The 25,855-nt window shown below is 46.0% G+C and overlaps 1 protein-coding gene across 1 annotated transcript in view; it reads left to right on the top strand.

Moving 5' to 3' along the window:
- The window catches only part of LOC123774597 (nucleolar pre-ribosomal-associated protein 1), a 44,121-nt gene extending 28,179 nt beyond the window's left edge, over window positions 1–15,942 (top strand). The window contains exons 9-15 of the mRNA XM_045769002.2: window positions 876–1,003; window positions 1,275–1,478; window positions 5,003–5,220; window positions 7,239–7,437; window positions 13,285–13,473; window positions 14,001–14,678; window positions 15,549–15,942. Coding sequence (XP_045624958.2) covers window positions 876–1,003; window positions 1,275–1,478; window positions 5,003–5,220; window positions 7,239–7,437; window positions 13,285–13,473; window positions 14,001–14,678; window positions 15,549–15,791 — 1,859 coding nt within the window. The 3' untranslated portion in view covers window positions 15,792–15,942. The remainder of the gene's footprint in view (window positions 1–875; window positions 1,004–1,274; window positions 1,479–5,002; window positions 5,221–7,238; window positions 7,438–13,284; window positions 13,474–14,000; window positions 14,679–15,548) is intronic.
- The last annotated feature ends 9,913 nt before the right edge of the window (window positions 15,943–25,855 follow it).

The raw sequence follows: 25,855 nt of genomic DNA, 5'->3' as shown, positions 1-25,855 counted from the left end.
GTCTGGGGACACGCTCTGGGTTGATCCGGTTTTCCCTTCCCTGTTCCAGGGTTCGGGTCATCACGGTTTTATTCGGTCTACCCAGCCTGCAGTCTATCCCCGTGCCCACGACGTTCTTAAGTTTGCTGCTTCTGCTGCCGTCTTCGGTAACGTGTTTTGGGCTGACATTCAGGGCGTGGGGTTTTTGGTGGTCGAACAAGGTCCTGGCTGCACGCTACTTGGTCAATGTTCCGGGGCCTAGTCGGGTCTGTCAGCTCAACAGTTGGGTCTGCGGTTGCAGCCAGATGTCCCGACTTAACATTGAGAGGCGAGTTTCGACCGCCAACCGCTCTTGTTTTTGTCTTTTGGTAAGTAGCTCCGAGGAGCGGAAAAGGCTTTCCCCAGAATACCAGCGTTGAATGTAATGAATGTAATGAAATAATTTCTATAGGCCATTGTTCCTTGAGCCTCTCTGAAGGGGCCAGGTTCTGGCTTGTGGTCCCTGGTAGGCGGTCGGCCGAACGGACAGCACGCTGGACTTGTGATCCTGTGGTCCCGGGTTCGTTCCCGGGTGTCGGCGAGAAACAATGGGCAGAGTTTCTTTCACCCTATGCCCCTGTTACCTAGCAGTAAAATAGGTACCTGGGTGTTAGTCAGCTTTCACGGGCTGCTTCCTGGGGGTGGAGGCCTGGTCGAGGACCGGGCCGCAGGGACACTAAAAAAAAAGCCCCGAAATCATCTCAAGATAATCAAGGCCTATGGACTCCATTCACACTGACTGATGCCAAAGTCTAATCCATTTCAGCCGTATCAGCCTGGATAAGCTCCGGGGAGCCTCCGAGTCTCACCCAGAAAATGGCGTTTTATTACATTCAACGCTGGTTTTATGTTGACAGAACAAGTGATTGCCCTGCAGCAAACCTTGGTTGACTGTGAGGAGAAAGTATGCAGAGAGCACCATGTTCCCATCTTATTAGGAGCATATGGAGCCTCTATGTCAGCAGTGGATCAACGCATCTTGAAAGTAACAAACATTAATATTTTCATTTACTAATCCCCTTAAACATCATTGATTCATTGGTTCCAAAATTCATTTTTAAGACAATTTTCACATTTTTATCATACTGTATTTGCCTGAAAAGATGCAATTTTTGTTTTATATTTTATTAGCTGCAGTGATAGTGAAGCTTATATTAGAATACTTTAATAGATTTTTAGTAGAAATGAAGGATTTACCCCATAAACTATATTCAGAGACATATGTACTAACTTAGTTTTATTTGACCTCTCAACAGCTCTTACATGCTTATGAAAGAAAAGGCTACATGGGCAACTATGAACCAGTACTCTGGGGTGATGCAGCTATTGCTCACTTTGGTGTCCTGTCCTCAGGTTTTAACCTCTTCAAGGAGCCCTCAGTCGAACAAATATTGGGCCTATTAGAAATTGACAGAATAATGCAAACTTGCTATAAGTTTGATACCAGACTTCCTTTGGAGGTAAGATAATTATTAAATCTTTTACTAGGTGCGGGACAGTTCCCTGATGTTCCTTAGTCTCTTTCTCTCTATTTGCCCTCTCTTTCATTCTCCTCCAACATCCCCTCTTACCTTCTCTCAAAATATAATATTACAAAGCACCAAAGAAAAAACAAATGCTGAAAACTCTATGGAAAACACATCTTAGATTTCATACTTCATGAAAATTGCAGGGGGGGGGGAGGATGACATAGATGCCAATATTTCTTAAACAGTGACACTGGGGCCAGCCCTCAACTGGCCTATTTCACTTACATACCCCATTTGTCATCTTGGAAAGTTGGTAAGGTTTTAGCCGCAAACTTCTTTCTGCCCTTCTACTTTAGACAGAGAGGTATTCTATTTTATTGGTAAAAGTTTATATAGCTACTTAACATTTCTGAGATTAGGCTAATTGATAGTTTCCTTACAACATCCTGCTCCTTTAGAGACATTGTTAGTTCCTGCCTGGGTCAGTGTGACCTCATCTTTGATACAGTGTGATAGATATGGTAGAAAAACAGTGTGATAGATATGGTATGTATAAAATTGGCCTGGTGAAGAGTAAAGGTACCATAAGCACAATCATAAAACACTATATGAACATCAGAGGCTCTTCTTATAGCAGATATAAGAAATGTTGAAATTTTCAAGAGGAAATTATACACTACACAGATCAGATGAGTTGGCAGCAACTGCCTTAACACTTTCCCGTCCCCACCGCACGTTCCCCTAGACTACCTCAAGGTGCGCTGAGGGTTGGCCATGAGCACGCGACTAGACTCAAATGTGTACTGTATACTCTTTTTAAGTTTTCTCACCTCAATTTTTGTCTTACGGCATTAATTTTGGTATCTTTTGTTTGCAATAGAATTCCCTACAGGAATATACAGGGTATACACTTGAAGTCCAAAAGCCTGGTGTGCCACCCACACTAAACTCATAAATTGGCCAAGGGTTACCCGTGAGCGCGCAACACCACCGAAATGCGTCTACTCTTTGTGGAGTTCTCACCTCAATTCTCGTCCTACGTCGTTCAATATACAGTAAAGTGGAACCTCGAATAACGACTTAAATCCATTCCGGCGCCGTGGTCGTCATATGAAACTGACGTCATTCAAAACGAAGTTCTTGATTGAAAAGAATGTAAATAGAAATAATCCGTTCTACCACCGAAAAACATCAATATGATATTCGATGTTTTAAATAATGGAGTAGCCTACCTTACATACACTGAACAAACCTTTATGACATTTTTCTTTCTTCAAATTTGTTCAATTTTTTTTTTCTTTCTTTTTTGTATAGCAAAAAGTTCGTTTGGTGTTTGTCAGGTAGGCTGCTCCATGTTTCTTAAAAAAAAAAAATTGAAAAACGGAACAAATGTCAAAAAGGTTTGTTCGGTGTTCAGCAGGTAGGCTGCTCCATGTTTCTTAAATAAAAAAAACAGTTGAAACAGTTTGAAAAATGGACAAATGCCATAAAAGTTTGTTCAGTTTTGTCGGGTAGGCTGCTCCATTATGACAATCTTTCTGTGTTTCAAATGTGTTCCATTTGTTTTGTATTTTTCATTTATTTCTCAATAATGGAGTAGCCTACCCAACAAAGACTGAACGAACCTTTATGGCATTTGTCCATTTTTCAAATTGTTTCAACCGTTTTTCTGTGGAGAGCCTCTTCGGCTCCCCAGAGCTATACCGGGCTGATCGAAGGAGTTCTAGGCCTACTGGGGACCAGAGCCAGAACCTGGTTCCCTCAAGAGAGGCACGAGGAGCAATGGCCTAAAGACACCCCCATGTAATTGGAAGCAGTCGTTGTCTGCCATCTACCAGGTCAGGCATCCACAAAGGTAGGAATTCCAAAACAAACTACTGCCGATCAAATAAATTGCAAACCGAAAGCCGAACTAATAACAGAACTCCCCAATCAAAACCAAGGAAACAAGTATGACGTCACCACCAATGCCGCTCATTCATCTGGCAAACGGGGGGGGGGGTCCCAGACCTGCACGCTAGCAACTCTTCTCAGTTCAAGAGGCTGTTGTGTTGGTGACCGTCGATTGCTCTGGCTCCACTCTTTGCGCAGTGCTGCAGTGCAGTGTTGTTGGTTGGTTTTGGTGATGTGTGAGCCAGACGTAACACAAGAGTACTGGGGCTGTATGCACCTAGGGCCGCCTTCTCTAGGTGCCCTGTAAGTACTGCCTTTGCGGCTTCAGGGTTATCTTCCATGAGCCGTTCAGGAGCAGCTACCTCCGTGTGGTTCTGTCACTGCTCAGCGATTGCTTGACCTTGGGGGTTCAGCTGGTGTATTTCTTACTCCTGTTTTCCCTTGGGTTAGGAGGTACAGTAGTTTCGTCGCTGGCTGGGGCGCGAGGTACTGTGTGGCTGTCTGGTATACCCATAGCGACCAGGTCTGTTCTCCTAGAGACGTGCTTTTGCTAGGTTTTTCTTTTGTTTTAGTTTTGTTTTGCCTGGCAGGGGTCTGCCAGGCAAAGCTAAAGGTCTGCCAGGACGTCATTGACGTCCCTCCCCCGAACATCCGCAGAGTTAATTATGGATGTCATATACGTCCCTCCTGGACATAAGTATTTATATCAGGTTGTTGCTTAAAAGGACTAGTCTCTGGCCAGGCTGTAGGTGTAGAACTCTCAAAACTAGATTCAAATAAGACATACTTGATTGTCTGCAATCTACCTGGTTGCTGGATTTTATGTTGGACATCCTGTGCTCTCTTCAACTTTGCCTTGAATACATTGTGCCTGTTGGCCTTGACTACTGACAACTGTGTTGGCAAACTTCATTCTCTTCTTCAGAACCTGGTTTTTGTCATCTTTGTCTATGGCAACATCTTTGTTCACTTTCATCACTCCAGCATGAAAAATAATCAGATGTCTTCTTTCCATGAAAACTCTGTTGTAGTGCATTTGATTTGTGACTAAGGTCTCCTTTCAGCATAGTTCTTCAACCTTTGCACCATTCATCTCTGTTCTAAGGCCATCAGTCTTGGCTTCTATGTAGATTGGTTAAACTCATTCACCTAAGGGCATATTTCCATGGCCTGTGAAAGCTTGCTACCCTCAAGACATTTGGCTCAGTGGTACATACATTTAGAAAACCTCTGCACTGCATCAGGGATGGAAAGTCACACTGGTCATGGCTAGGGAACACAGTTACCCTGAGAGAACAGAACACTTTCCTAAGTTAGCAGCTGAGTGACTTACTCAGAAATTAGCTTTTCATAAATTGAAATGTACACTCAAAACTTTATTTTGTATTTTTCTAACGTACGCTGATTATGTTTAGGTCCTTTAGCATATTTAACCACAATACTACTTAGTCTAAAAAAAGATACAAAGGTTAAGATAATCCTAATAAAGTACAGTACCTTTTTTATTTACTAAACTACTGCACTGACAATGTATTATTATATTGTACTTTAATGTTAATAATTTTAAATATTATAATTCTGTTTTTTCCTACTGTATTTCCCTCCATGGCACATAAAAATAGCCAATGGATATACAGAAAGAAGACCCATCCATCTATGACATGCGGTTCCTCATGCCACTGATGTTATACTTAGCTGAAAAAAACATTACTGAGATTGACTATGCTGAGTGTGGCGCAGTAGCTATTGGCTTTATAGCACTGACTTCACACCAACGAGATGTCTGGGGTGCTGGGGCTGCAGTACTTAGATGTATGGTAGAGAAAATGGAAAATTCCAGGTATTGAATGTTCTCAATCTCTAAGTTCCTTAAATTAAGTTAAAGAAAAAAGTAAAAATGTCAAATATCTTAACCCTCATGCTGTAGCATTTGCCTTTCTTTGTTTTTGTTTTCTGGGGGGATCCCCTTCGGCTCCCCGGAGCTTATCCAGGCTGATATGCTAATGTCAGACTTTGGCATCAGTCATGTGTATGGAGGTCTGTGGGTCTACCAGGGACCACGAGCCAGAACTTGGCCCCCTCAGAGAGGCATGGGGAGGAATGACGTATAGAAACTCCCGTGTGGTTGGAAGCATTCTGTGTCTGCCATTGACCGGGTCAGACACCCAGAAAGGTAAGCGTCCTAAAACAAACCCCTATTCTGGTGAAAATTGCTACCAAAAGTCAAACAAGTGGATAGAACTCCCCAAAAAGAAACGAGCAAATGAGCATGACGCCACACATCGCCACGCCGATGTCTGCGCAGCTCCTCCCTCCCTGGGAGGGGGAAGGGGAAGCCCCAGACCCCCCGCCCGTCTATCCACCCTTCAGTTCTGAGGCTGATGCTATAGGCAACGGTCGTGTGCTCTGGCTCCAGTGGTTGTTTCAGCACTGTCCCTAGAGTGTGGTGACTGTCTTCTGGGTGATGCGTGAGCTGGGAGTGATTCCCCAGTACTCGGGCTGCATGCATCTAGGGTTTCCTTCCCTAGGTGCCCTGTAAGTACTGCCCTTGGGGCTTGGGGTTACCTTCCCCAAGTTCCTTGGGTTCTGCCTCTGCTAGGCCGTTTACTGCTTGGTTTTTGGCCGCCCTTTGTGTGCTGGGGTGTTCTGTCTCCCTTGTTTACCTTAGGGTGAGGGGCAGTTTTGCGCTGGCTGGGGCAAAGGGTACTGCGCAGCTTGTTGTCACCAATCATAGCTGCTGGCTTTGTTCCGCCTGGGTATGCTGTCCTCTTGCGGGGTTTTCTTTTTCTTTTTGTTTATCTCCCCCTCCCCATCTAGCCCGTTGGTGCCGTGAGGGGGACTTGGTGGACAGCTGCCGGAGTGTGATGCTCCGTGGGACAGTCCTCTGTCCTTTTGTGGCCTTATGCTCCTGCTGCTGTCTTCTCTAATTGTGCCGGATCGCTTTTCCTTACCCTTATGTTTCGTTTTTCTCCCCCCCCTCTTCTCCTATCTGCTTGTCGTTTCCTGCTGACGTTTTGCTTGTTTTGGTTATTCCTTTGGACTTCTTCTATTTTGATGTCCGGGTGCTTGAGGAGGCATACTCTTGCACCTGTAGAACTGTAGTACCCAACGTCTCGAGCGAGGGGAACCTTTTATTGTCAATCCGTCTTTCGTCGCTGAACCTGATCTCGACGGACTGACGGTTCTTAAGGTGGCGTTTGTAGGGCGTATACTCACGACGCACCGCTTACCTTTCGGGGTGCCTGACCCGGTCCATGGCAGACATAGAATGCTTCCAACCACACGAGGGTTTCTATAGGCCATTGCTCCCCCATGCCTCTCTGAGGGGGCCAGGTTCTGGCTCATGGTCCCCGATAGGCCCACAGAACTCCATACATTTGACTGAAGGCAAAGTCTGACATTAGCATCTCAGCCTGGATAAGCTCCGGGGAGCCTCCGGGTCTCACCCAGAAAATGGCGTTTCATTACATTCAACACTGGTTTTTTGATAAATCAACATATAGTTCAAGCATGAAATTCTAGAGAAAATAATGGATAGTTTGAGAAAAATTAGCAGAAAATTCTTAGGCCTGTATGGTCGAGTTATCAAATTTTGTAAAAAAAAAATCACATGGTATGCAGTCTGCAAATAAATGCTGAAGCATTAAGGTTTAGGTAGTTGTGACTATCTGAACTGATATGATAAAGGTATTTTAGAGTTATACTGTGCATTGCTGTACTGTCATTAGTATTTTCATGGTATTAGCATTATATTTTGTATATTATTTTCATTATAATAAATTTCATTTTATTGTTTAATTTATTAAATATAATTACAGTATTTACTTAATAAATGGCTTATTTCATGATTTTCTCCAGTCACCGCAGACTAAAATTGCCGTGGTTATGGTTGGTGGGCGTGGTCAGCTGTGCCTTTGAAGGGAAACAACGCCGTCTTCCTGCTTTAACAACTCATTTCCTCATCCGTGCATCTCAACTCCTCTCACAACCTGGACACCCCATGTACAAGCCAGTCCTCAACTACCTCTTCCTTAAACCTGCTTTCAAAGTTTATTATGTAAGTATCATTAATTTAAGAGCAGATATCTCATGACTTTGAGAGTACAGCAGTACTTTTCTGGGGGGAGCCCCGTCGGCTCCCCGGAGCTTTACCGGCTGATATGCTAATGTCAGACTTTGGCATCAGTCATGTGTATGGAGTTCTAGGGCCTACCGGGGACCACGAGCCAGAACCTGGCCCCCTCAGAGAGGCAAGGGGAGCAATGGCCTATAGAAACCCCCGTGTGGTTGGAAGCATTCTATGTCTGCCATCGACCGGGTCAAGCATCCAGAAAGGTAAGCATTCCAAAACAAACCCCTATTCTGGTGAAAATTGCTACCTAAGCCGAACTAGTGAATAGAACTCTTCAACAGAAAACACGGAAACTAGTATGACGTCATACGTCACCGCGCCGCTGTCTGCGCAGCTCCCCCCTCCCCGGGAGGGGGAAGGGGGAGCCCCAGACCTCCCACGCCGGCTATCCACCCATCAGTTCTTCGGCTGATGCTATAGGCAATGGTTATGTGCTCCGGCTCCAGTGGTTGTTTCAGCACTGTACCTAGAGTGTGGTGTCTGTTTTCTAGGTGGTGCGTGAGCCGGGTGTGATTCTTCAGTACTCGGGCTGCATGCGCCTAGGGTTCCCTTCCCTAGGTGCCCTGTAAGTACTGCCCTTGGGGCTTGGGGCCACCTTCCACAAGTTCCTTGGGTCCTGCCCCTGCTTGGCCGTTTACCGCTTGGTTTTCGGCCGCTCTTTGTGTGCTCGGGTGTTCTGTCTCCCTTGTTCGCCTTAGAGTAAGGGGCGGTGTTTGCACTGGTGGGGCGCGGGGTACTGTGCAGCTTGTCTTTATCAATCATAGCGGCCGGCTCTGTTCCGCTTGGGTACGCTGTCCTCTTGCGGGGTTTTCTTTTTCTTTTGTTTATATACCTGGTGGGGGGGTCTGCCTTCGTTCTTGCCCCTTGTGTTCTGAGTATTTCTGGTGGTACCCCCCTGCTAGGTCCCCGTGAGTGTACACGTCCCGGGGGTTCAGCTCTTAGAAAGTTGTTTGGTAGCTTGGGTGCCGGTTAGCAGTACCCTGCCTGGGATTACCTGAGCGCGAGTCCTCTTAAAGTAAACGCTCGGGACCCTGGGAAACCCCTGGGGGCGCACGGGTCCGATGGATGTGACCCCAGAGCCCCCCCCTCGCTTCCAGCGAGTTTGAGGGTTGCTCTCACCTTTTGTCTCTGGGTGACTCTCTGTTTTGCCTCCGTCTGCTGCCTGTGGGGTCGGTGACACCTTCGACCCGGTGTCCTGCGAGTTTGGTTGCTCGTTGTGGCTCGGTTACCCAGTTGTGCTAACAAAGCGGGTGCGGGCAGCAGGGGCGTTGCACTTGAGCCTTGGTGGTGGCAACGTTCTCGTGGTTTCCTCCCCGGGAGCCCCGGGGCTGCCCCGTTGTATTTCGTTTTGGGACTTGGGGGTGTTGGTTGCATCCACGCCCCCTTGTCTTTCCCCTGGTTCACCCTTCCTGCCTGCATCCGGTTCCTTACCGTCTGTAGGTTCAGGGCGGGGTGTTTCGTGGTGTTGAGACTCGGGCAGTCTCGGGGAATTCCCCTTCCGGGGTAGTGACGGGGGCATTTGGGCCTGTTCCTCCAGCCGTGTTGTATGAGTCTGCCAATGGGCTCCCTTCCTTAGTGTTTTCACGGCTGCCCCGGTTTTCTGGTACGGCCGGGGCTTTGGGGGAACGGCTCGGCCCCGGGGCCTGTCGTGTAGGTTCCCGGGGCTGGGGAGGGGCTGCCTTGGGGGGGCCTTGGCCCCGTTAGACCCCGTGGGGGGTTTTATCCCCCTCTAGGCGGGGCTTGTGGTTACGCGGAGTGGGGTCTTTCCTCCCCACTCGCCGTACGTGCTGTTGGACGTCGGCCCCTCCCCGGGCTCGGTTCCTTGGCCTTTGAGTCGGTTGGTTCCGTCCTGTGGGTGGATGTTTCCTCCCCCGCTTTTTGGGACGGTGTTTTTGTCATGTTTCCCCGTTCGTTGGGGTTCTGCGTGACTTTTGATCTCGGGTGCGCCTGCGCCTTCGTGTGCCTTCGGAACTAGTGTTGGCTTCTGTGTTCTCGAGGGTACGGGAAGGTTTTTCGCTACTTCCCGCATTATTGGAACGTCTGTCGGCTCCTAGTACTTGTCGCCCTGTTGGGCTACTTGTCGCCCTGTTGGGCTACTTGTCGCCCTGTTGGGCTACTTGTCGCCCGGTTGGGCTACTTGTCGCCCGGTTGGGCTACTTGTCGCCCGGTTGGGCTACTTGTCGCCCGGTTGGGCTACTTGTCGCCCGTTTGGGTTCCCTTTTTTTTTTGGGCTCTTTGCTTCTTTGGCCGGTTTTATTGTTCCTGCTTCCTCTTTTGGCTCCTTTTCTCGTGCAATTGTCCTGGCTGGCGCCTTCCCGCAGGGAGGGTGTGCGGTTCGGCCAGCGTGTTATGCGCATGCGCCGTGGAGTTTGTTTTGGTCTGGGCGATGGTTCAGTGCTGGGGTTTTGCGCCCTTTTTTGCTACAGTGCTTCGCCTCTCGTTCTTCTCCCTGGCTGCGGTATGTGCCCCTTTGCACCAGGGGTGTCCTGGTTCCCAGTTGTGGGGAGGACACCGCGGTTTTCTGTGTCATGGGTGTGGACCGCCTCCTTCGCCTCTCCCTGTTCTCCTGCGGGTCCGGCTCTGGCGTCTTCACCTGGCGGTGCTCCCAAGTTCTTCTGGGCACGGTTGAGTCGTGTCAAGTTCGAGCCACCATTCGCCAGGTGAGTTTCTGCGGTCTGGCGTCTTTTGGCCGGGCGCTGGATGCGGCGGTGTTCATATACCTGTTTTTATTTAGGTATAATTTTGTACGACTGAGACCGTTCGCACACCAGTGACTGTCCCTTTATCACCCCTTCCTGTCCCCCTCATGTGCATGTCCAACCCATGCTGGAGTCATTCAGGGGACCCTCCTTTTTTAATGTTGTGAGGTGTGGGGGTTGTAGGGTTGGTTCTGTACTCACCTGGTGAGGCTCCTGGCTGTGCTTGCAGGATTTGAGCTCTGGCTCTTGGGTCCCGCCTATCTGGTAGAACTTGCGGGATAGTACCAGTGGAGTGCAGTGGTGCTATTGGCACTTTTGGGGAACACTGTATTACCATCAGTGGTCTGTGCTTGTTACACGACCTACTTGCGAGCATAAGCCTTCTTGCTGGTTCGTCCGTGGACTTCCAGGGCGCACTGGCCTGTTTTCGTATGGCAGTTCCGGCCCGTCCTGGTTGTGGGGGTATGTGGGCCGGTGGACTGCTCCTAGCAGCTGCCTGGTGGGCCATCCTCTGGCCGGTCTGGCCTGACCTTGGGCCGGGCTTGAGGTGTAAAAGAGCTCCCAGTACCTCATCCAGCAGGTATCGAGCGGGGTTTTCTCCGCCGTCGGTCGCCTGGTGCAGGTTTCTGGGCCTGCAGGGTTTTGTCGTGTCTCCGTTGGCCCTGTCTGGGGTCTGCCTGCTCCGTTCTCTGCCTTTGCAGAGGGGAGTTGCTATTTACATGTTGCATGTTGCAGTGGTGCCTGTTGCTGCTGCTGCTGCACGTGAGCATTGGTACCGTGTTTCACGGTGGCGTGTCCTTGTTCCTGTGTCCGGTTGTGGAGTGGCGCTTTGCTGCCGTTTTGTGCCTGGGGATTGCGTGGGGTTTTTGTCCCTGCCTGATTGTCCACCCCTGGTTGTTCTCCTGGTTTTTTTTTTTTTTTTTTGTGCTTCTGCTCTTTCTTCCTGCCTCTTCTGCAGCAGGAATGTTCTGCGTGTGTTCTTAGGCGTTGGTCAGCCTGTGTCCTGTGATGTGCTTCTTTGTCTCGGTCTGTTGCAGTTGTTCGTGCCCCTTGGTTCGGGTCCTGTTCTGGCGGCGACCCTTCCGCCTTCTTTGGTTTTCCTAGCTTGCCCTGCCGGTTGTTGTTGTTTTACTTTTTTTGGGGGGGTTCTTGCGATGTCTCGCGTCGGACCCGTCGTTTCTGAACTCCTGGCGGGCTTGCATGCTTCGGAGTTTTTCTGTTCGGCAGACGTTCCATCTCCTTGTGCCGCCTGGGTTTCGGTGGTCGCGCCCGAGATCTTCTCGCGGCTCCGCCTTTTTCCTGGGCTCGGGGGGGGCCTTGTCGGGGCTGCTTATGTTCTGCCTCGTGGTCTCGCCTCCGGTTGGTGGTCAGGTGGCTTCGTGGTAGGTGTCCCACCTGCGTGCTTTCTTGGCGGCAGTATGGGGTATTTTGGCGGTCCTTCCTTTTCCTGTCCCTTCTTCGGTGGGTCCTTCTTGTTGGCTTGGTTTACTCTCGGCTTGGTTTTCTAGTAGGGGTTGGGGGCCGTCGTCTTGCCACATACTGTCGCCTCTTTTCGTGCGGCGCAGGCGGAGCCGCTTCAGCTTGCTTTCGGTCTTGGTGTTGCTTCTGCACCGTTAGTCAGCTGTCTTGTGCGTCATTTCACCTCCGGCCTGTTCGTGCGCCGCTTGCACCATCCTGGTCTCTGGTCAGCGTGCTCTGTCTTCTCCTCGGTTGGTAGTGCCCCTTCGGTTCCGGTGTGTTTTTTCGTCGGCTCTTTCCTTTGGGCCTTTGCCTCTGGGGGTCGGTTCGCTGTGTTTTCTTGCTCCTTCGGTTTTAGCGTTTTGGTTGTTTGATGGCAGCAGTCTCCATCTTTTCTGGCGTGGGGTGGGGCTGCTGCATTCTGGAGGGGTCCAGGGTTTGTTGGTGCTTTGTTGGTCGGGCCGGGGGTGTGTCGTTTTTGTGTTCAGTGGCGGCCCTCTGCTGTTGTTTGCGTGCCACGGCGTTTGGGTCCGGAGCGCGTTTTGCGTTGATCCGGTTCTGTTCTTCCCGGTTCGCGGGTGATGGTGTCCCGGGTGGTCAGCCGTGTTCTTGCGGCTAAGCTGCCTGTGTTCTTCCCTCATGCCTGTGGCGTTCGTGGCTTCGCTGCTCTCGCTGCCGTCTGGGCGACGTGGCCTTGCAGTCTTTCGGGCATGGATTTTTGGTGTTCGTGCAGGGGCCTTGCTGCTCGTGGTTCTCGTGTTGTTCCCGGGATTTTCGGGGCTGTGGCGCCTTGGGTTGGCGTTTGCTGCCGGTTGTCTCGCCTCCTTGGGGGGTGCGTGGTGTCCGCCTCCCGGTTTTGTCCCTTTGACCTTCCTCTGTGGGTAGTTAGCTCCGGGGAGCCGACGGGGCTCCCCCCAGAAAACCAGCGTTGAATGTAATGAAACGCCATTTTCTGGGTGAGACCCGGAGGCTCCCCGGCAACCCTCCCTCCCTCCGGTCGGCGTTTTTCGCGTGTTTTGACATCCAGCCTCAGAACTGATGGGTGGATAGCCGGCGTGGGAGGTCTGGGGCTCCCCCTTCCCCCTCCCGGGGAGGGGGGAGCTGCGCAGACAGCGGCGCGGTGACGTATGACGTCATACTAGTTTCCGTGTTTTCTGTTGAAGAGTTCTATTCACTAGTTCGGCTTAGGTAGCAATTTTCACCAGAATAGGGGTTTGTTTTGGAATGCTTACCTTTCTGGATGCTTGACCCGGTCGATGGCAGACATAGAATGCTTCCAACCACACGGGGGTTTCTATAGGCCATTGCTCCCCTTGCCTCTCTGAGGGGGCCAGGTTCTGGCTCGTGGTCCCCGGTAGGCCCTAGAACTCCATACACATGACTGATGCCAAAGTCTGACATTAGCATATCAGCCGGTAAAGCTCCGGGGAGCCTCCGGGTCTCACCCAGAAAATGGCGTTTCATTACATTCAACGCTGGTTTTTTGCTTAGGTTTCTGAATATATTAAGAATTCCTCTTTGAATTGATTTCAAGCAAGTATAATGTAGTAATACAGTATATACTGTATCTGTAATATAAACATTTAAATGTTTATCAACTGAACTTGTCTTTCAGGTTCCAGAATTATTTCAACTTTATTCTTCAACGCATATAACAGACAATCGGGAGCATAGATCTTTCCTCTTAACAACACTTTCAACTGGCATTCGACAGATTCTTGATTACAACATTTGTCAAAGAACATTTACTAGCACGTTGGTGATAGGTATGCTCCAAGCCCCTTCAGTTGACAATGAGCTACGGGTAAGTAATGATTCTCTCTTGAAGAATTTTTTGTAATTTTACATTGACGATGCTAATAACTTACTGAGCACTGTATTCACCAAGTCTGATTTCCTTGTGATTACTGTTCCCTAGCTCACTTCCCCATTTCAATGTCATTTATTTGTCTCTTTGTTAGTCAAATTATTTTTAATTGGACCTATTTGTATAATTGTCTTTATTGAAATCAATTAGACTGGATTTACACAAATTTTGTTTGTTCATTTTATCCATTAAAGCACTTTTGAACATGGTACAAGATTAAATGTAAAGTTTTTACTGTGAAAGCAATACAGCTGGTATGGTGAGAAGACCACTGTGAAGATACTATACGTATTACAAAAAATGTAATGTAGAAAAATGGCAATAAAATTGCCATTGAATTACCTAAAAAGACAGTAACAGCTTTCTTAATATAAAATTTATTTAAAAAATCTGACTGATAAAGGAATGCTATTATAGATTTATTTATTCTTTATTTTAATTTAATTTATTCTTTCTATTTTTAGGTACAGGCTCTTGATGTATTAGAAGCTATGGTTCGCATTCCTCGTGGTGCGGTAGAACTGACAGTAAACCAGAATTTGCTGACTGTGTTACCATTAGTTGTGTTACCTGTGAATACTGCTGTACCCAAACCTAATGCTTCCTCAAGAGCAGCCACATCTGTTAATCCCTTACTTCTAGCAGCAGTCGTGAGAGTTTTATCAGCATTGTGGTCCACACTTATGGACAGCATCGAAAGAAAAGATTATATCACAAAACACATTGAAGAGGATGAGTGTGTTACAGTGGAAATAGAAAATGAAGCTGTAAGGAAAAGAAAAATGAATGAAACTGATCAAGAAAATGTGAAAAAATTTAAGAAAGATCTTAACAATTCTGATCCTTATTCTCCTGAGTTCAATTTAGAAATTCAAGAAGCAAATCTAAATAGTGAGAGCATATCAAAAGAACCTTTTGAACGACAGAGAAAAAGACTCCCCCCTTTATTTGTTCATGAGTTTATAAATTGTTTGACCCTCCTTGCACCCACTGTTATAGCATGTGCTTCTCCACTTGGAACAGCAAAACATCTTGAACTTATTGCAAAGTCTCTACAGTATGTAGGTACAGTTGTTGAAGTTTCAAATAAAACACGAAAACTGTGTGCAGTTGCCATGGCCCCTGAAATAATTAAACAACAGGTAAGGCTAAGAAAGATATATTGGTTAATAACATTACTGTAAAAGATAATTTTGAGTTTTGGCATAATTTTTGTATAATTTGGCAAAAGATAATTTTGGCATAATTTGGCAAAATATAATTTTTGTATAATTTGGCAAAAGATAATTTTGGCATAATTTGGCAAAAGATAATTTTGGCATCTGAAGAAATCATACATTACTTGGGATTTTAAAATCATTGAAATTGTTTATGAATAAACAAGTATAAAGATAAATAGTAAATATACAGGGTATTGTATACCCTAAACAATTCTGCATGACTAGCCCTAATACTGTATACTGTACAGTACTGTATATGCAGAAGGCACTCTGTTGCATTAAGAGACAGTCTCGACCTTTATAGTTAAAATAAGTACATTTTGATTATCTAAATTATTGGGGGACGAATCATGCGTTTTAGTAAAAAAAAAATTGAAATTTAAAAAAAAACAGCGTTGAATGTAATGAAACGCTATTTTCTGGGTGAGTCCCGGAGACTCTCCGGAGCTATCAGTTTCAATAAATTTATATGTACTTTTCAATGACCTGTATTCAATTAATCTTATTATTTTAAGTTTCATGGCAAAACAAACAAAAAGTAATAAAAATAAGAATAGTTGGCAACTCTCCTGTATTGCCGATATTTTGAGTGCTCTTATTGATAAAATTGAAAATACGTAAGAGTTGGCCTATTATCTCATGTGAAATATCATATGAAGTGAAGTGAACTTATTTTGGCCACTTCACAGCAGGTCACATTTGACCGAAAGTTTGGTGTATGGACAGTGTGTTGATTCATGTGCTAATCTAAAGTTGAGAATTGTGTAAATTGTGTTTCGTATCTTTCCACAGGTTTATGATCATATAAGCTGGGACCTTTTATATGATCGTCTCCGGGAACGTTTGAGTGAAGATGATGAGGTGAGACTGCTGGGTAATAAGGTGAAAGAAATGTGGCACAAGTGGCGAAGTGAACCCCTTAATAAACATCTCCAAAAAGAAGAAAAAGCAACTTCAGCTGATGAAGACAGAGAAGAGGAACATCATTTCCTAAAGAAATCAGTATTGACTCTGTTAAGCACATTGGGAAAATAATTTTAAATAACTTTCACATGCACACAATGTAATATTAAACTTCAGATATAAGAATTCATTAAGGAGTCAAAGGTATAATTATTTTGATCATCGGTTTTAATTTTATAACTAGCAGTAACCTATTTGAGTTAAATATTGAAACTATTAACTTGGGCAATGTTCACATGTAATGCAAATTTTTATAATGCAGTTATACGAGTCATAACTGCTAAAACTGTTTTATTTATATATATATATATATATATATATATATATATATATATATATATATATCAATTCTGCATATTCAAAAATAGCTTTAAATGCATAAATATTGATTTCAAACATTTTCAACCCAAAACATAGTTTTGTAATAAAGTTCTTTTGCTTGGAATGAATCCTATTCCTAATCTCACTTGCATGAATTTTATATAGTTTCAGGAAACATTCCCACAGATAATCATGAGTCAACTGTATCATATACAAAAATTAATAACTTGAAGTACTGGAGGAGGTATGAACTGAAAAATGCATTTGTGATATTTTTGGTAATTGTATAAATACTACTACAGTGTCTAGTATATGGTCATAGTGACATATACAATTATTTATCAAATAAAGAGCTATGTTACTTAAGTAAATATGGACGATTACAATATTATTTAGCTTTCCAAAGCTGTATGTTGTAATAATAAATTTGAGCCCATGGTATTTATTCATCTACTTGAGTATTTGATGCATTGTTTTGAAGTACATTACTGCACAGACCTGCATAATCATCAAATGGTACTTCACAATATGTATTTTAGCACGCACAGTGAAAGTGCACCATGGAGAGTTAAGAATTTTTTTTGTTTTAAATGGGAACCATTTCAGTACAAAGAATATTTGTTTATAAAATAGTAAATATATTATGCCTTAGTTACAGTTCACTAAAATAAAATGTGGCAATCTAGACAGCTTTAAACCAAATGGGAAGAGAATGACCAGTTTTGTTTAAGTTTCATGAATGGTGTTATCACTTACATTCAAAGTTTTAATAAAATTCAAGTAAAACCAACTGCAGGATCTCCTTGAAGGTACAGTATAGTCAGTAGACAATTAAATCACAAAACATGATCTGAGAAAATATTGAAGCCATACGATAGGGAGCCGGTCGGCCGAGCGGACAGCACACTGGACTTAATGATCCTGTGGTCCTGGGTTCGATCCCAGGTGCCGGCGAGAAACATTGGGCAGAGTTTCACCCTATGCCCCCGTTACCTAGCAGTAAAATAGGTACCTGGGTGTTAGTCAGCTGTCACGGGCTGCTTCCTGGGGGTGGAGGCCTGGTCGAGGACCGGGCCGTGGGGACACTAAAGCCCCAAAATCATCTCAAGATAACGATGGGACTGGACCTTCATCCCTAAACTCTTCAAGCACACCCAGAAATGTTTTTATTGGTTAAACCTTAATGAAATTCCACATACAAATATCAGTGCAATATTTATTTTGTATGCTTTTCAAGAATAATTTGACACTTAGTACATATGACTCAGTTTCTTCAAAAACCTGCATAATACTGAACATTTACTGCATATTTAAATGGTCTTAGTTTACCTGTTGTAGAAGTGAACCTCAGAAAATAGTCCAGTAAAGCAATGAGTTGTTTGTACTTATAAAAATTAGCAAGACGTAAATTAAAGACAAATTACATTGCCTACTCTTACCGTATAGCATGTATATTCACCTAAAAATGTTAGAATTTAAATATAATTACTTAAAATTTTCTTTTTCTCTTTTTCATCCTTATATCTATAAAACAGTTTCCTGCATGGGAAATCATCATTTTGGATGAAGTTTATTTTCCATAGGCATTTGCTATATTATGAACTATGTTTGTAAGTGCAGAATTCTGTATACAAAATAAAATATGTGCTGTTTGATTACCAGTAATTTAATTTTACAATCACTTTTCTGTGGGGAGCCCCATCAGCTCCCTGAAGCTATCCAAACTGATGTATTGCTATACAGTTAGTTTGGGGTTATCAGTCACAGAGTCCTTTGCCTGCCGGGGACCACGAGACAGAACCAGGCCCCCTCAGAAAGGTCCAGGGAGCATTGACCTATGAGCACTTGAAATTTAAAGAATGTCATAATTGCCATCGACCGGGAAGGCACCCAGAAAAATAGGCAAAACAAAACAAAATACAGTGTGGTGAAAATTGCGACCTACATCCTGAAAGAGCAGGAGAGCTCCCCCAAGAAAGAAGACAAACGAGCAACTCTTCATGTAACTAGCCCTCCTGCTTGTTGGCGCTACCTGCAGTTCTTGACCTGATGTAATCACCTAGTTGAGGTTTGGCTCTTTGGTCCCACCGCCTAACTGTCAATCAACTGGTGTACAAATTCCTGATCCTACTGGGGTCTACACTTGAAACTGTGTATGGAGTCTGCCTCCACTTCTGAGTCACTTCTGACCTGAAATTCTTGTTCTGGATTTTCACCCTGTGTGGCAGTTCCGGCTGTGTGTGGTGTGGTGGCCAGGCGTTTTGTGTACTGGAGCAGCATGTGCCTAGGGTTCCCTTAGGTGCTCTGTAAGTACTACCCTTGCATGTCAAGGTTATCTTCCCTTGGGCGTTTGGGAATCACTTCCCATTGAGGACTAATTTGTTTGAGGTTGACTTTACTCTTGGGGTACATCGGGGGTTTTAGGGCTTTCTGTCTTACCCCGGGTAGGGGAGTGTTTTTGACTAGGGGGCACTACGGCTGGCACAGCTTGCTTTATTGCGGCAGCTGATGTTTCTCTCCAACTGCTAGTGGTGTGATTTTGGGGGTTTTCTTTTCTTTTTCTGGCATTTTTGCCTGTGTGGACATGAGGTCTGCTTTGCTACTTACTAGGCACAACTAGGTTGTGGTGGTGGTTTTCCTCTGTTGCCCCTGGGGTTTCATGTCTGCTACTGGTGGTAAGTTTACGTGCTATAGACAGGGTTCTACTGGCTTAGCTGGCCCAAGTGCCTGGGCTTCCAGTATGGCTAATATTATCTAGGGGCCCTGGAAATTCCCTGTGGGCTTAGTCGTACCATGGATATTTCTGAATCCATTTTCGCCTCGTGCGAAGTTCAATTTTGTTTGTCGCCCCTGCCTCTGGGTGACGATCATCCGTACTGCCTCTGACTCCGTTGGGTCAGGAATGCCTACAACCTGGAGTCTTGCGGGACTTGTTCCCCACTTGTGCTTCAATTTACTCAACCCTTGTCTGATGATCTCAGGGATCAGGCAGTGGCTGCATTGAATGCTCGATTATCCTTATTGCAACGGACCTGGTTAGTTGCCCGGTTGGAGGCCTCAAAGCTGCCTTGCTTACGTTTTAGGCACTGATTTCTTCCTTCCCAAGTGGGCATGGTTGGGCCTGCTCCTCTCCCCTTTTCCCCCTGCTTCCGGCTCCCAAACGTCTGAGGGTTTCTAAGTCAGGGTGGGGTTTAGCTAGGGATGAGGCTCGGGGGGGCTGTCCCTTCCAATTCGCGTGCAGAGGTGGTCGAGCCCAAATTTCCCACTGGGGCTTCTGGGTCGACCCAGCAGACTCCCTTCTTGGAAGCTTTTCCCCTGTACTCTGCCTTTTCTTTAGGGGTGGTGATCCCAGGGCCTGTATCGGGGGTTCCCGGGGCTCAGGGGAAGTCCTCTTGGGCTTCTTTTGACCCTGCTTGGGCCCTTGTGCCCTCTAGACAGAGGGTGTTGCTGCAGTGGATGTGGTTTTTGTCTCCCCCCCCCTCCCCGGGTTCATTTCCGCGTACCCTTGGATTCCTCGGATTAGTCTTTCCTGAGTTTTCTTTCCTCTCGAATTTTCCCTGGGGAGGTTTGGGAGGCCCTTGGTGTATACCTCCTGTGAGACCCGGTTTACGCATCTGTGATGGATCCGGCTTCGTTTGAGTTCGGTTCTTCTTCCCCTTATTGGGTGTGTATGAGGTTCCGAAGTCTTACTGGCTAGCCGACTGCCCCTTCTTCTCTGTAGGGGCTTGGCGTTGCCTTTGTCATACCCACACGCTTGAGTAGTGGTAGGTTTCTTCGGTGTTGCGGGTGTTATATGGGGGCTCGCTTGAGTTCCTCAATTAGTGCCTCTTTGCCCCTGTGCTTCCTTGTGATGTCGGTCTGATGCAGTTACATGCCCAGGTTCCCACTCTTTTGGCTGCCCTAGCACCTGATGACCTTCGGACTCTCAGTCATTTGTCCTCAATCTTGCGCTTCTTCGGTCTTCTATAGCTGTCTTCGGATTGCCTTGCGGAGGATATGGGACACTGAGTGAGGGGCTTATGCCTGGAGTTTAGGTTTAGGCTGCTGCAGCTTTCTGAAGCTGTTTGCGCCGATCCTCCAGGAGACAGTCTCCATGTTTTGCATCTCTCATCTTGTGTGTCAGCAAGCTGTGCTTGTTCTGTCTTTAGATTTGGCATGTGCCCTGGCTCTGCCGTTTTCTTCCCCATTTTGTCCTCGGTTGTTCCCAAGGGACAGTGTCGCCTTGTTTCTGTTGGCAGCTTCAGCCAGTTGCAGTCCTATATCGGACTTGTTGGTGCTCTGGGGGGTTGTTCCCGGACCTCTCAGATGGGTCATGCCAGGGTTCGAGCCTCGTTGGGTCAGGGTAGGCCCTCGGTGCTAGTTTCTGCGTCAGCGAGTTCCCCAGAGCTTTCTTCGGCTGGTTGGTGCTGTGATCACTCTGTGCGAACGTTGGCTTATTGGTATTGGCATCAGCCCTTTCAGGGTCACCCATTAACGGGACGATGAGGGGGAGGCTGGGCTCCTTTTGCCTGTGCCTGGTCCCCGCGATTTGTGGGCTTTTCAGGTCGTTTCTTCCGGCCTTTGGTGGCGTTATACGCCATCCCGTTTAGGGGTTGGATCTCTGGGGGCAGGCCTCTTCCCCGTTCCTCTGTCAGGTCATCTGGGAGTGGGTTCGCTTGGGCGTGGTCAGAACAATCTCGTCTCTCAAGTGGGTTTCCCGCTTGCTTCCAGTTCCGACACAGGACTTTGCAGATCTTCATGCATTTTTATTTGTCTCGTCTGATCCAGTTGATTCCTTTGCCCCTCCTTTCGGTTGACCAAGTTGTCCCAGGTCTGGCTTGTTCAGGGATTCTTCTTGAGGTTATCTTGAGATGATTGGTTAGGTTTCGTGGTGCAGCTACAGCTTTACCATTTTCGTTATCTTCCATTTGGCTTGAATCTGGCACCTCGCATTTTCACGCGCTTGGCTCTGGTCTTGGTGGCCCATCTGTGTCTGCTTGTCTTCTAACCAGGGAGGCTACGGAGGCTGTTCTGGTATCTTCACGCAGCCTCTTTCACCGCTCAATCACTGGGTTCAATTCCCGGTGTCCTTGCATCGTTTGCTGTGTCACCAGCTTCCTCTTCAGGTTTTCCGGGATTCGGTGCCATGTTGCCTTCCTCTTTCCTCACTCGATGTGTTCATGGATGCTTCGTCTTTTGGTTGGGGCTTTGTGACCAGTGTTCACCAGTTGCCCAGGGGCATTGAAGGCTGTTCTTATGTCGGGCACATAGCACGGTGCAGGAATTTGCAGCGGTGTGGCAGACGCTGTAGCAGATTCGGCCCCTAGGGGCTCGTTAATCGAGTTCCATTCGGACTGCTCCCTTGTAGTTTATTGTCTTAACCGGGGGAGAGGGGTAGTTCTCTGGTCCGTGGCTGAGGGAGGGTTCCCTGGTCCATGGCTCACTGGAGCTGGTTGCACACCTTCGCGTCAGTGTGGCCTTGGCATTTCCCATTATACATGGCGCCGTTCCCCGACTGAGGCCCTTGTTGTCGATGTTGGGGTGTCCTGTACCTCTTTTCCCCGGCCTTGGTTTCAGGCACTACTTGCTCGGTGTCGGAACCCGGTGTTTTTTTCGCGGCTTTGCCTTTTTCAGCAGGTCAGGCTAGTGGTTTGACTTACTCCTCCGCTCTACGCATCTGGTTTTTCTGACACGGGTGTATCGCCATTTGTATGATGATCAAGTGGCTGCTTGGATGGTGTCCCACCTTCTTCTCAGCAACAGTATGAAATTTCTTGGTGGGCTTTCTGCTATTTCCTTTCTCTTCGTCGGTGTCGGACAGGATTGTTTTGGCTTTTCCTAGATCAGCATATCCACAAGTTTTTCTTGTTTGTTTTTTCACCTCCGGCCTGCTCATGGACTGCCTGAGCCTTCTTGGACTTTGGACCGGGTTCTTTCCTTTTTGTTTTCTCGGTTTGTAGTGGCCCCTTCTGTTCGTGATTGCTCTTGGACGGCCTTCTTTTTTTCTTGGCTTTGGCTTCTGAAGGTCGGATTGGTGAGCTTCATGCTCTTCTCCGGCGCCAAGGGTTCTGTTTGTTTGGTAGTGGTGGTCGTTTTGTTCGTTGGCAGCCTTTTCATTCTTTTCTGACAAAGAATGGAATGCCGGTCTTCCAGAGGTATCTGTTGGTTGGCAGGATGCTTGGTTGGTTGGTCCACTGGTTCTGTGACGGTGGACGCGCTCTGGATTGATCAAGTTTCCCTGGTTCCCTGTTCCAAGGCTCATGTGTCTCAGGTTGTCTGCAGTGGCATTGTCTAGCTAGCCTACAGTCTACCCTCGTGCCCATGATGTTAGGAAATATGTTGCTTGGGCGGCTGTCTTTAGCATTATATCTTTGGTCGATATTTGGGCGCAGGGGTTTTGGAGGTCGAACCAGGTCCTGTCAGCCAGGTATCTCGTGTGTCATGGACCCTCTTCGGCCTTGTGTTGCTGTGGGGCACCCAACCCGTCCTCGACTCAAGTTCATTACATTCAGCGGTCGACCCCACAGACGCATTCATAAATTTTTACATGCTGTTCATTCAAAACGGGAATTTTCTCAAGTATAAATTAATATTATAATATATTGGCATATTGTGTATATATAGGCATAGATTAGGTTAGGTCAGGTGTTTAGGTTCTGTTGGCGATTATTTGTATTTGTAGTACGTGGGTGAAGCATTTATAGCGTTGTGATTCGAACAAAATTCGTCAGTGAAGCACTTGTTCCGGATATGTTCGAACGTCAGCAGTTGTGAGTCGTGTGTAAACCGCTTTCCATTCATAAACAGGGGGTTTGGCGGGTGCATGGAATCACTTTTGGATCTTTGTTTGGAGGACGGGCTGGGGGCACCTGTTGCAGCCATCTGTCTCCTCGAATCGAGACCTACAGTGCTGCCACCTCCGAGGTAAGTCCCTGTTTTTCTGTCTCTTTAGGTAGTTAGCTTCAGGGAGCCGATGGGGCTCCCCACATAAAACCAGCGTTGAAAGTAATGTAACGCCAGTTTCTGGGTGAGCCCCGTAAGCTCTCTGACACCCTCCTTCCCTCTGGTCAGCGATTTCATCATTCAAGAACTGGAGTGGTGGGCTGCCCGGAGTGGGGGTAGCGGTAACGAGCAAGAGAGCTAGGTGCATTAAGTGTTGCTTGTTTGTCATCTTTCTGAGAGTTATTTTGCTCTTCCAGGACGTAGGTCGCAATTTTCACCAGACGTGTCTGTTTTGTGTCTCCTATCTTTCTGGGTGCCTTCCCAGGTCGATGGCAATTATGACATACTTTAAATGTAAAATGCTCATAGGCCATTGCTCCCTGCACTTCTGAGGGGGCCAGGTTCTGGCTCGTGGTCCCCGGTAGGCAAACGACTCTGTGACTGATGATCCCAAACTAATATAGCACTATTTGGATAGCTGCAGGGAGCCTCTAGGGCTCACCCAGAAACTGGCGTTTCATTACATTTAACGCTAGTTTTTTATGATGGAAGTCTAATGAACAATGGGAAATAAGTTCTCAGGTCAAATAATGAAAATTTAATGAAGGGTTCAATATATACCACAATGGAATAAAGGAAATAAAAATGTTGGGAAATGGTCAATGTACTTAACTAGTGTGTAAGAAGTTTTGTTTAGGTTAATGCTCACAATATTGTCCAAGACATATATAAGAGAATGGCTGTACCAGATGACAGATCTGTTTTTTAATTCCCTAATATGATAATTTCAACAAGGCATATCTCTTCTATTTGATTTATGAGGGATGCCCCTAACCCAAACTAGCATCAACACTTCTGGTGCTCATCACATTGACCATTTGTACAAGGTTCTGCATTTGTTGAGAGAATTCCTGGAGATCTGCAAAAGATGGAAGCCTAAGCCAGGAGGATTGTCCTCAGAAGCCACTGTAAAACTGAGTTACTAATCATGAGGAAGGAACTCTTATATAACATACATACGTAATCATATCAGTAAAATTAATTCTGTATCTTGATGCTTGCTACCTCTCCATAATTGTTTACGATGAGTTAATATAGGAGCCTTTTAAACCTTTATTAAAGGTCAGCATCCATCAAAATGGATTACTAGAACACCATCTTATGGAAACCCAACTCATAAATCTGAAAACAAAGGAAGTGGTGGCGTTTCTGGCCATCCTGGACCATTATCCATAAAAGACAGACTGAAACATAACTATAATAAGATTTTTCGGTTTGGAGTCTAAATTTTCTGCCACGTTATTATGACTTACATTATGCAACCTAACCTAGAAGAATGCATCAAATTTGTAATTTCTACCAAGAGAGAACAACGGCAATTCCCTGCATCATGGGAGATCACCTCTTCATGTTACTATCCCTTTCCACCTTAGATGATTGAAGATAACCCCATGCTTCGACTGTAATAAAAAACTCAATGCCTTATGCCAGACTGATGCTCTGCTCATCAGTTACACCATAGTTCCCTTCACCACTCTAAAGACCGAATTATTTTTCATTATCCTTGCACTCATGATCTCACTCATGATCACTCATGATATTTTTCATGATCCTTGCAAGCAAGAACATGTATCCAAATCTGGCATATTACTTGTACGTGACTAACATTCTTGATTACACTAGTTTATTTAGTTCATTTATTATGCACCCCATATGTACTCATCTTGTGGGCGGTGGTCCTAAACATAGAGGCACATAATGGGCTCAGCACTATACTTCTGCAACATAACACGTTTGCGTCTCAAGTAAGCAACATACTGTGTATAATGGTCATTAATGATGGAATCAGTATTTATACTAAAAATAAATAACCCTAATTACTCTAGTACCAGGAATTGTATAACAAGGTAATTAGTTATATGGAGTGGATATATCATTCCTAAACAATATGAACATACATGAATAAGAGTAATTATTGAGTTTAGTGGCACAGTAAATATCAATCAGTAACTATAGTAATAATGAATAGTACCATTTAAATTATATCGCATTTTAGTCAGTATGCGACTAAAATAATAATGAGTGAATATTATTTAAAAATAAAGGACTAAATAAACGGTTTAGCTTGCAAAAGATGAAGTTACAGGTAAACAAAGCGTCCATTCCCATGACTAGCCGCCGCCTTGCAACGTGTCGAGGCCGTCACTGATCCACGACCACCCTCCCCGGGCCCTCGATATCACTCATTAGCAACCCGTCCTCTTAAGGTTTCAGAACGTCAATAAAACGGGCAATTTAAAGTGTCCTCTCTTAACCTACCTGAGGACTAGCAGGAAGCCGGTCGGCCGAGCGGACAGCACGCTGGACTTGTGATCCTGTGGTCCTGGGTTCGATCCCAGGCGCCGGCGAGAAAAAATGGGCAGAGTTTCTTTCACGCATTTATAAATGCGTCTGTGGTGTCGACCGCTGGATGTAATGTTACGGGCTGCTTCCTGGGGGTGGAGGCCTGGTCGAGGACCGGGCCGCGGGGACACTATAAAGCCCCGAAATCATCTCAAGATAACCTAACCTAACCTATGCATATATATATATACATATATATGCACAATATGCTAATATATTATAATATTAATTTATATTTGAGAAAATTCTTGTTTTGAATGAACAGCATGTTAAAATTTATAAATGCGTCTGTGGGGTCGACCGCTGGATGTAATGGACTTGAGTCGATGATGGGTTGGTTTACGAATGAAAAGCGACTCACAACTCAACCCGTCCTCGACTTAAGTCCATTACATCCAGCGGTCGACCCCACAGACGCATTCATAAATTTTAACATGCTGTTCATTCAAAACAAGAATTTTCTCAAATATAAATTAATTTTATAATATATT

Source organism: Procambarus clarkii, chromosome 51 (assembly GCF_040958095.1).
Source record: "Procambarus clarkii isolate CNS0578487 chromosome 51, FALCON_Pclarkii_2.0, whole genome shotgun sequence".
NCBI classification, from domain to species: domain Eukaryota; kingdom Metazoa; phylum Arthropoda; class Malacostraca; order Decapoda; family Cambaridae; genus Procambarus; species Procambarus clarkii.
The sequence above is the reverse complement of the archived record's forward strand: the minus strand, read 5'-3'. Positions and strand labels throughout refer to the sequence as shown.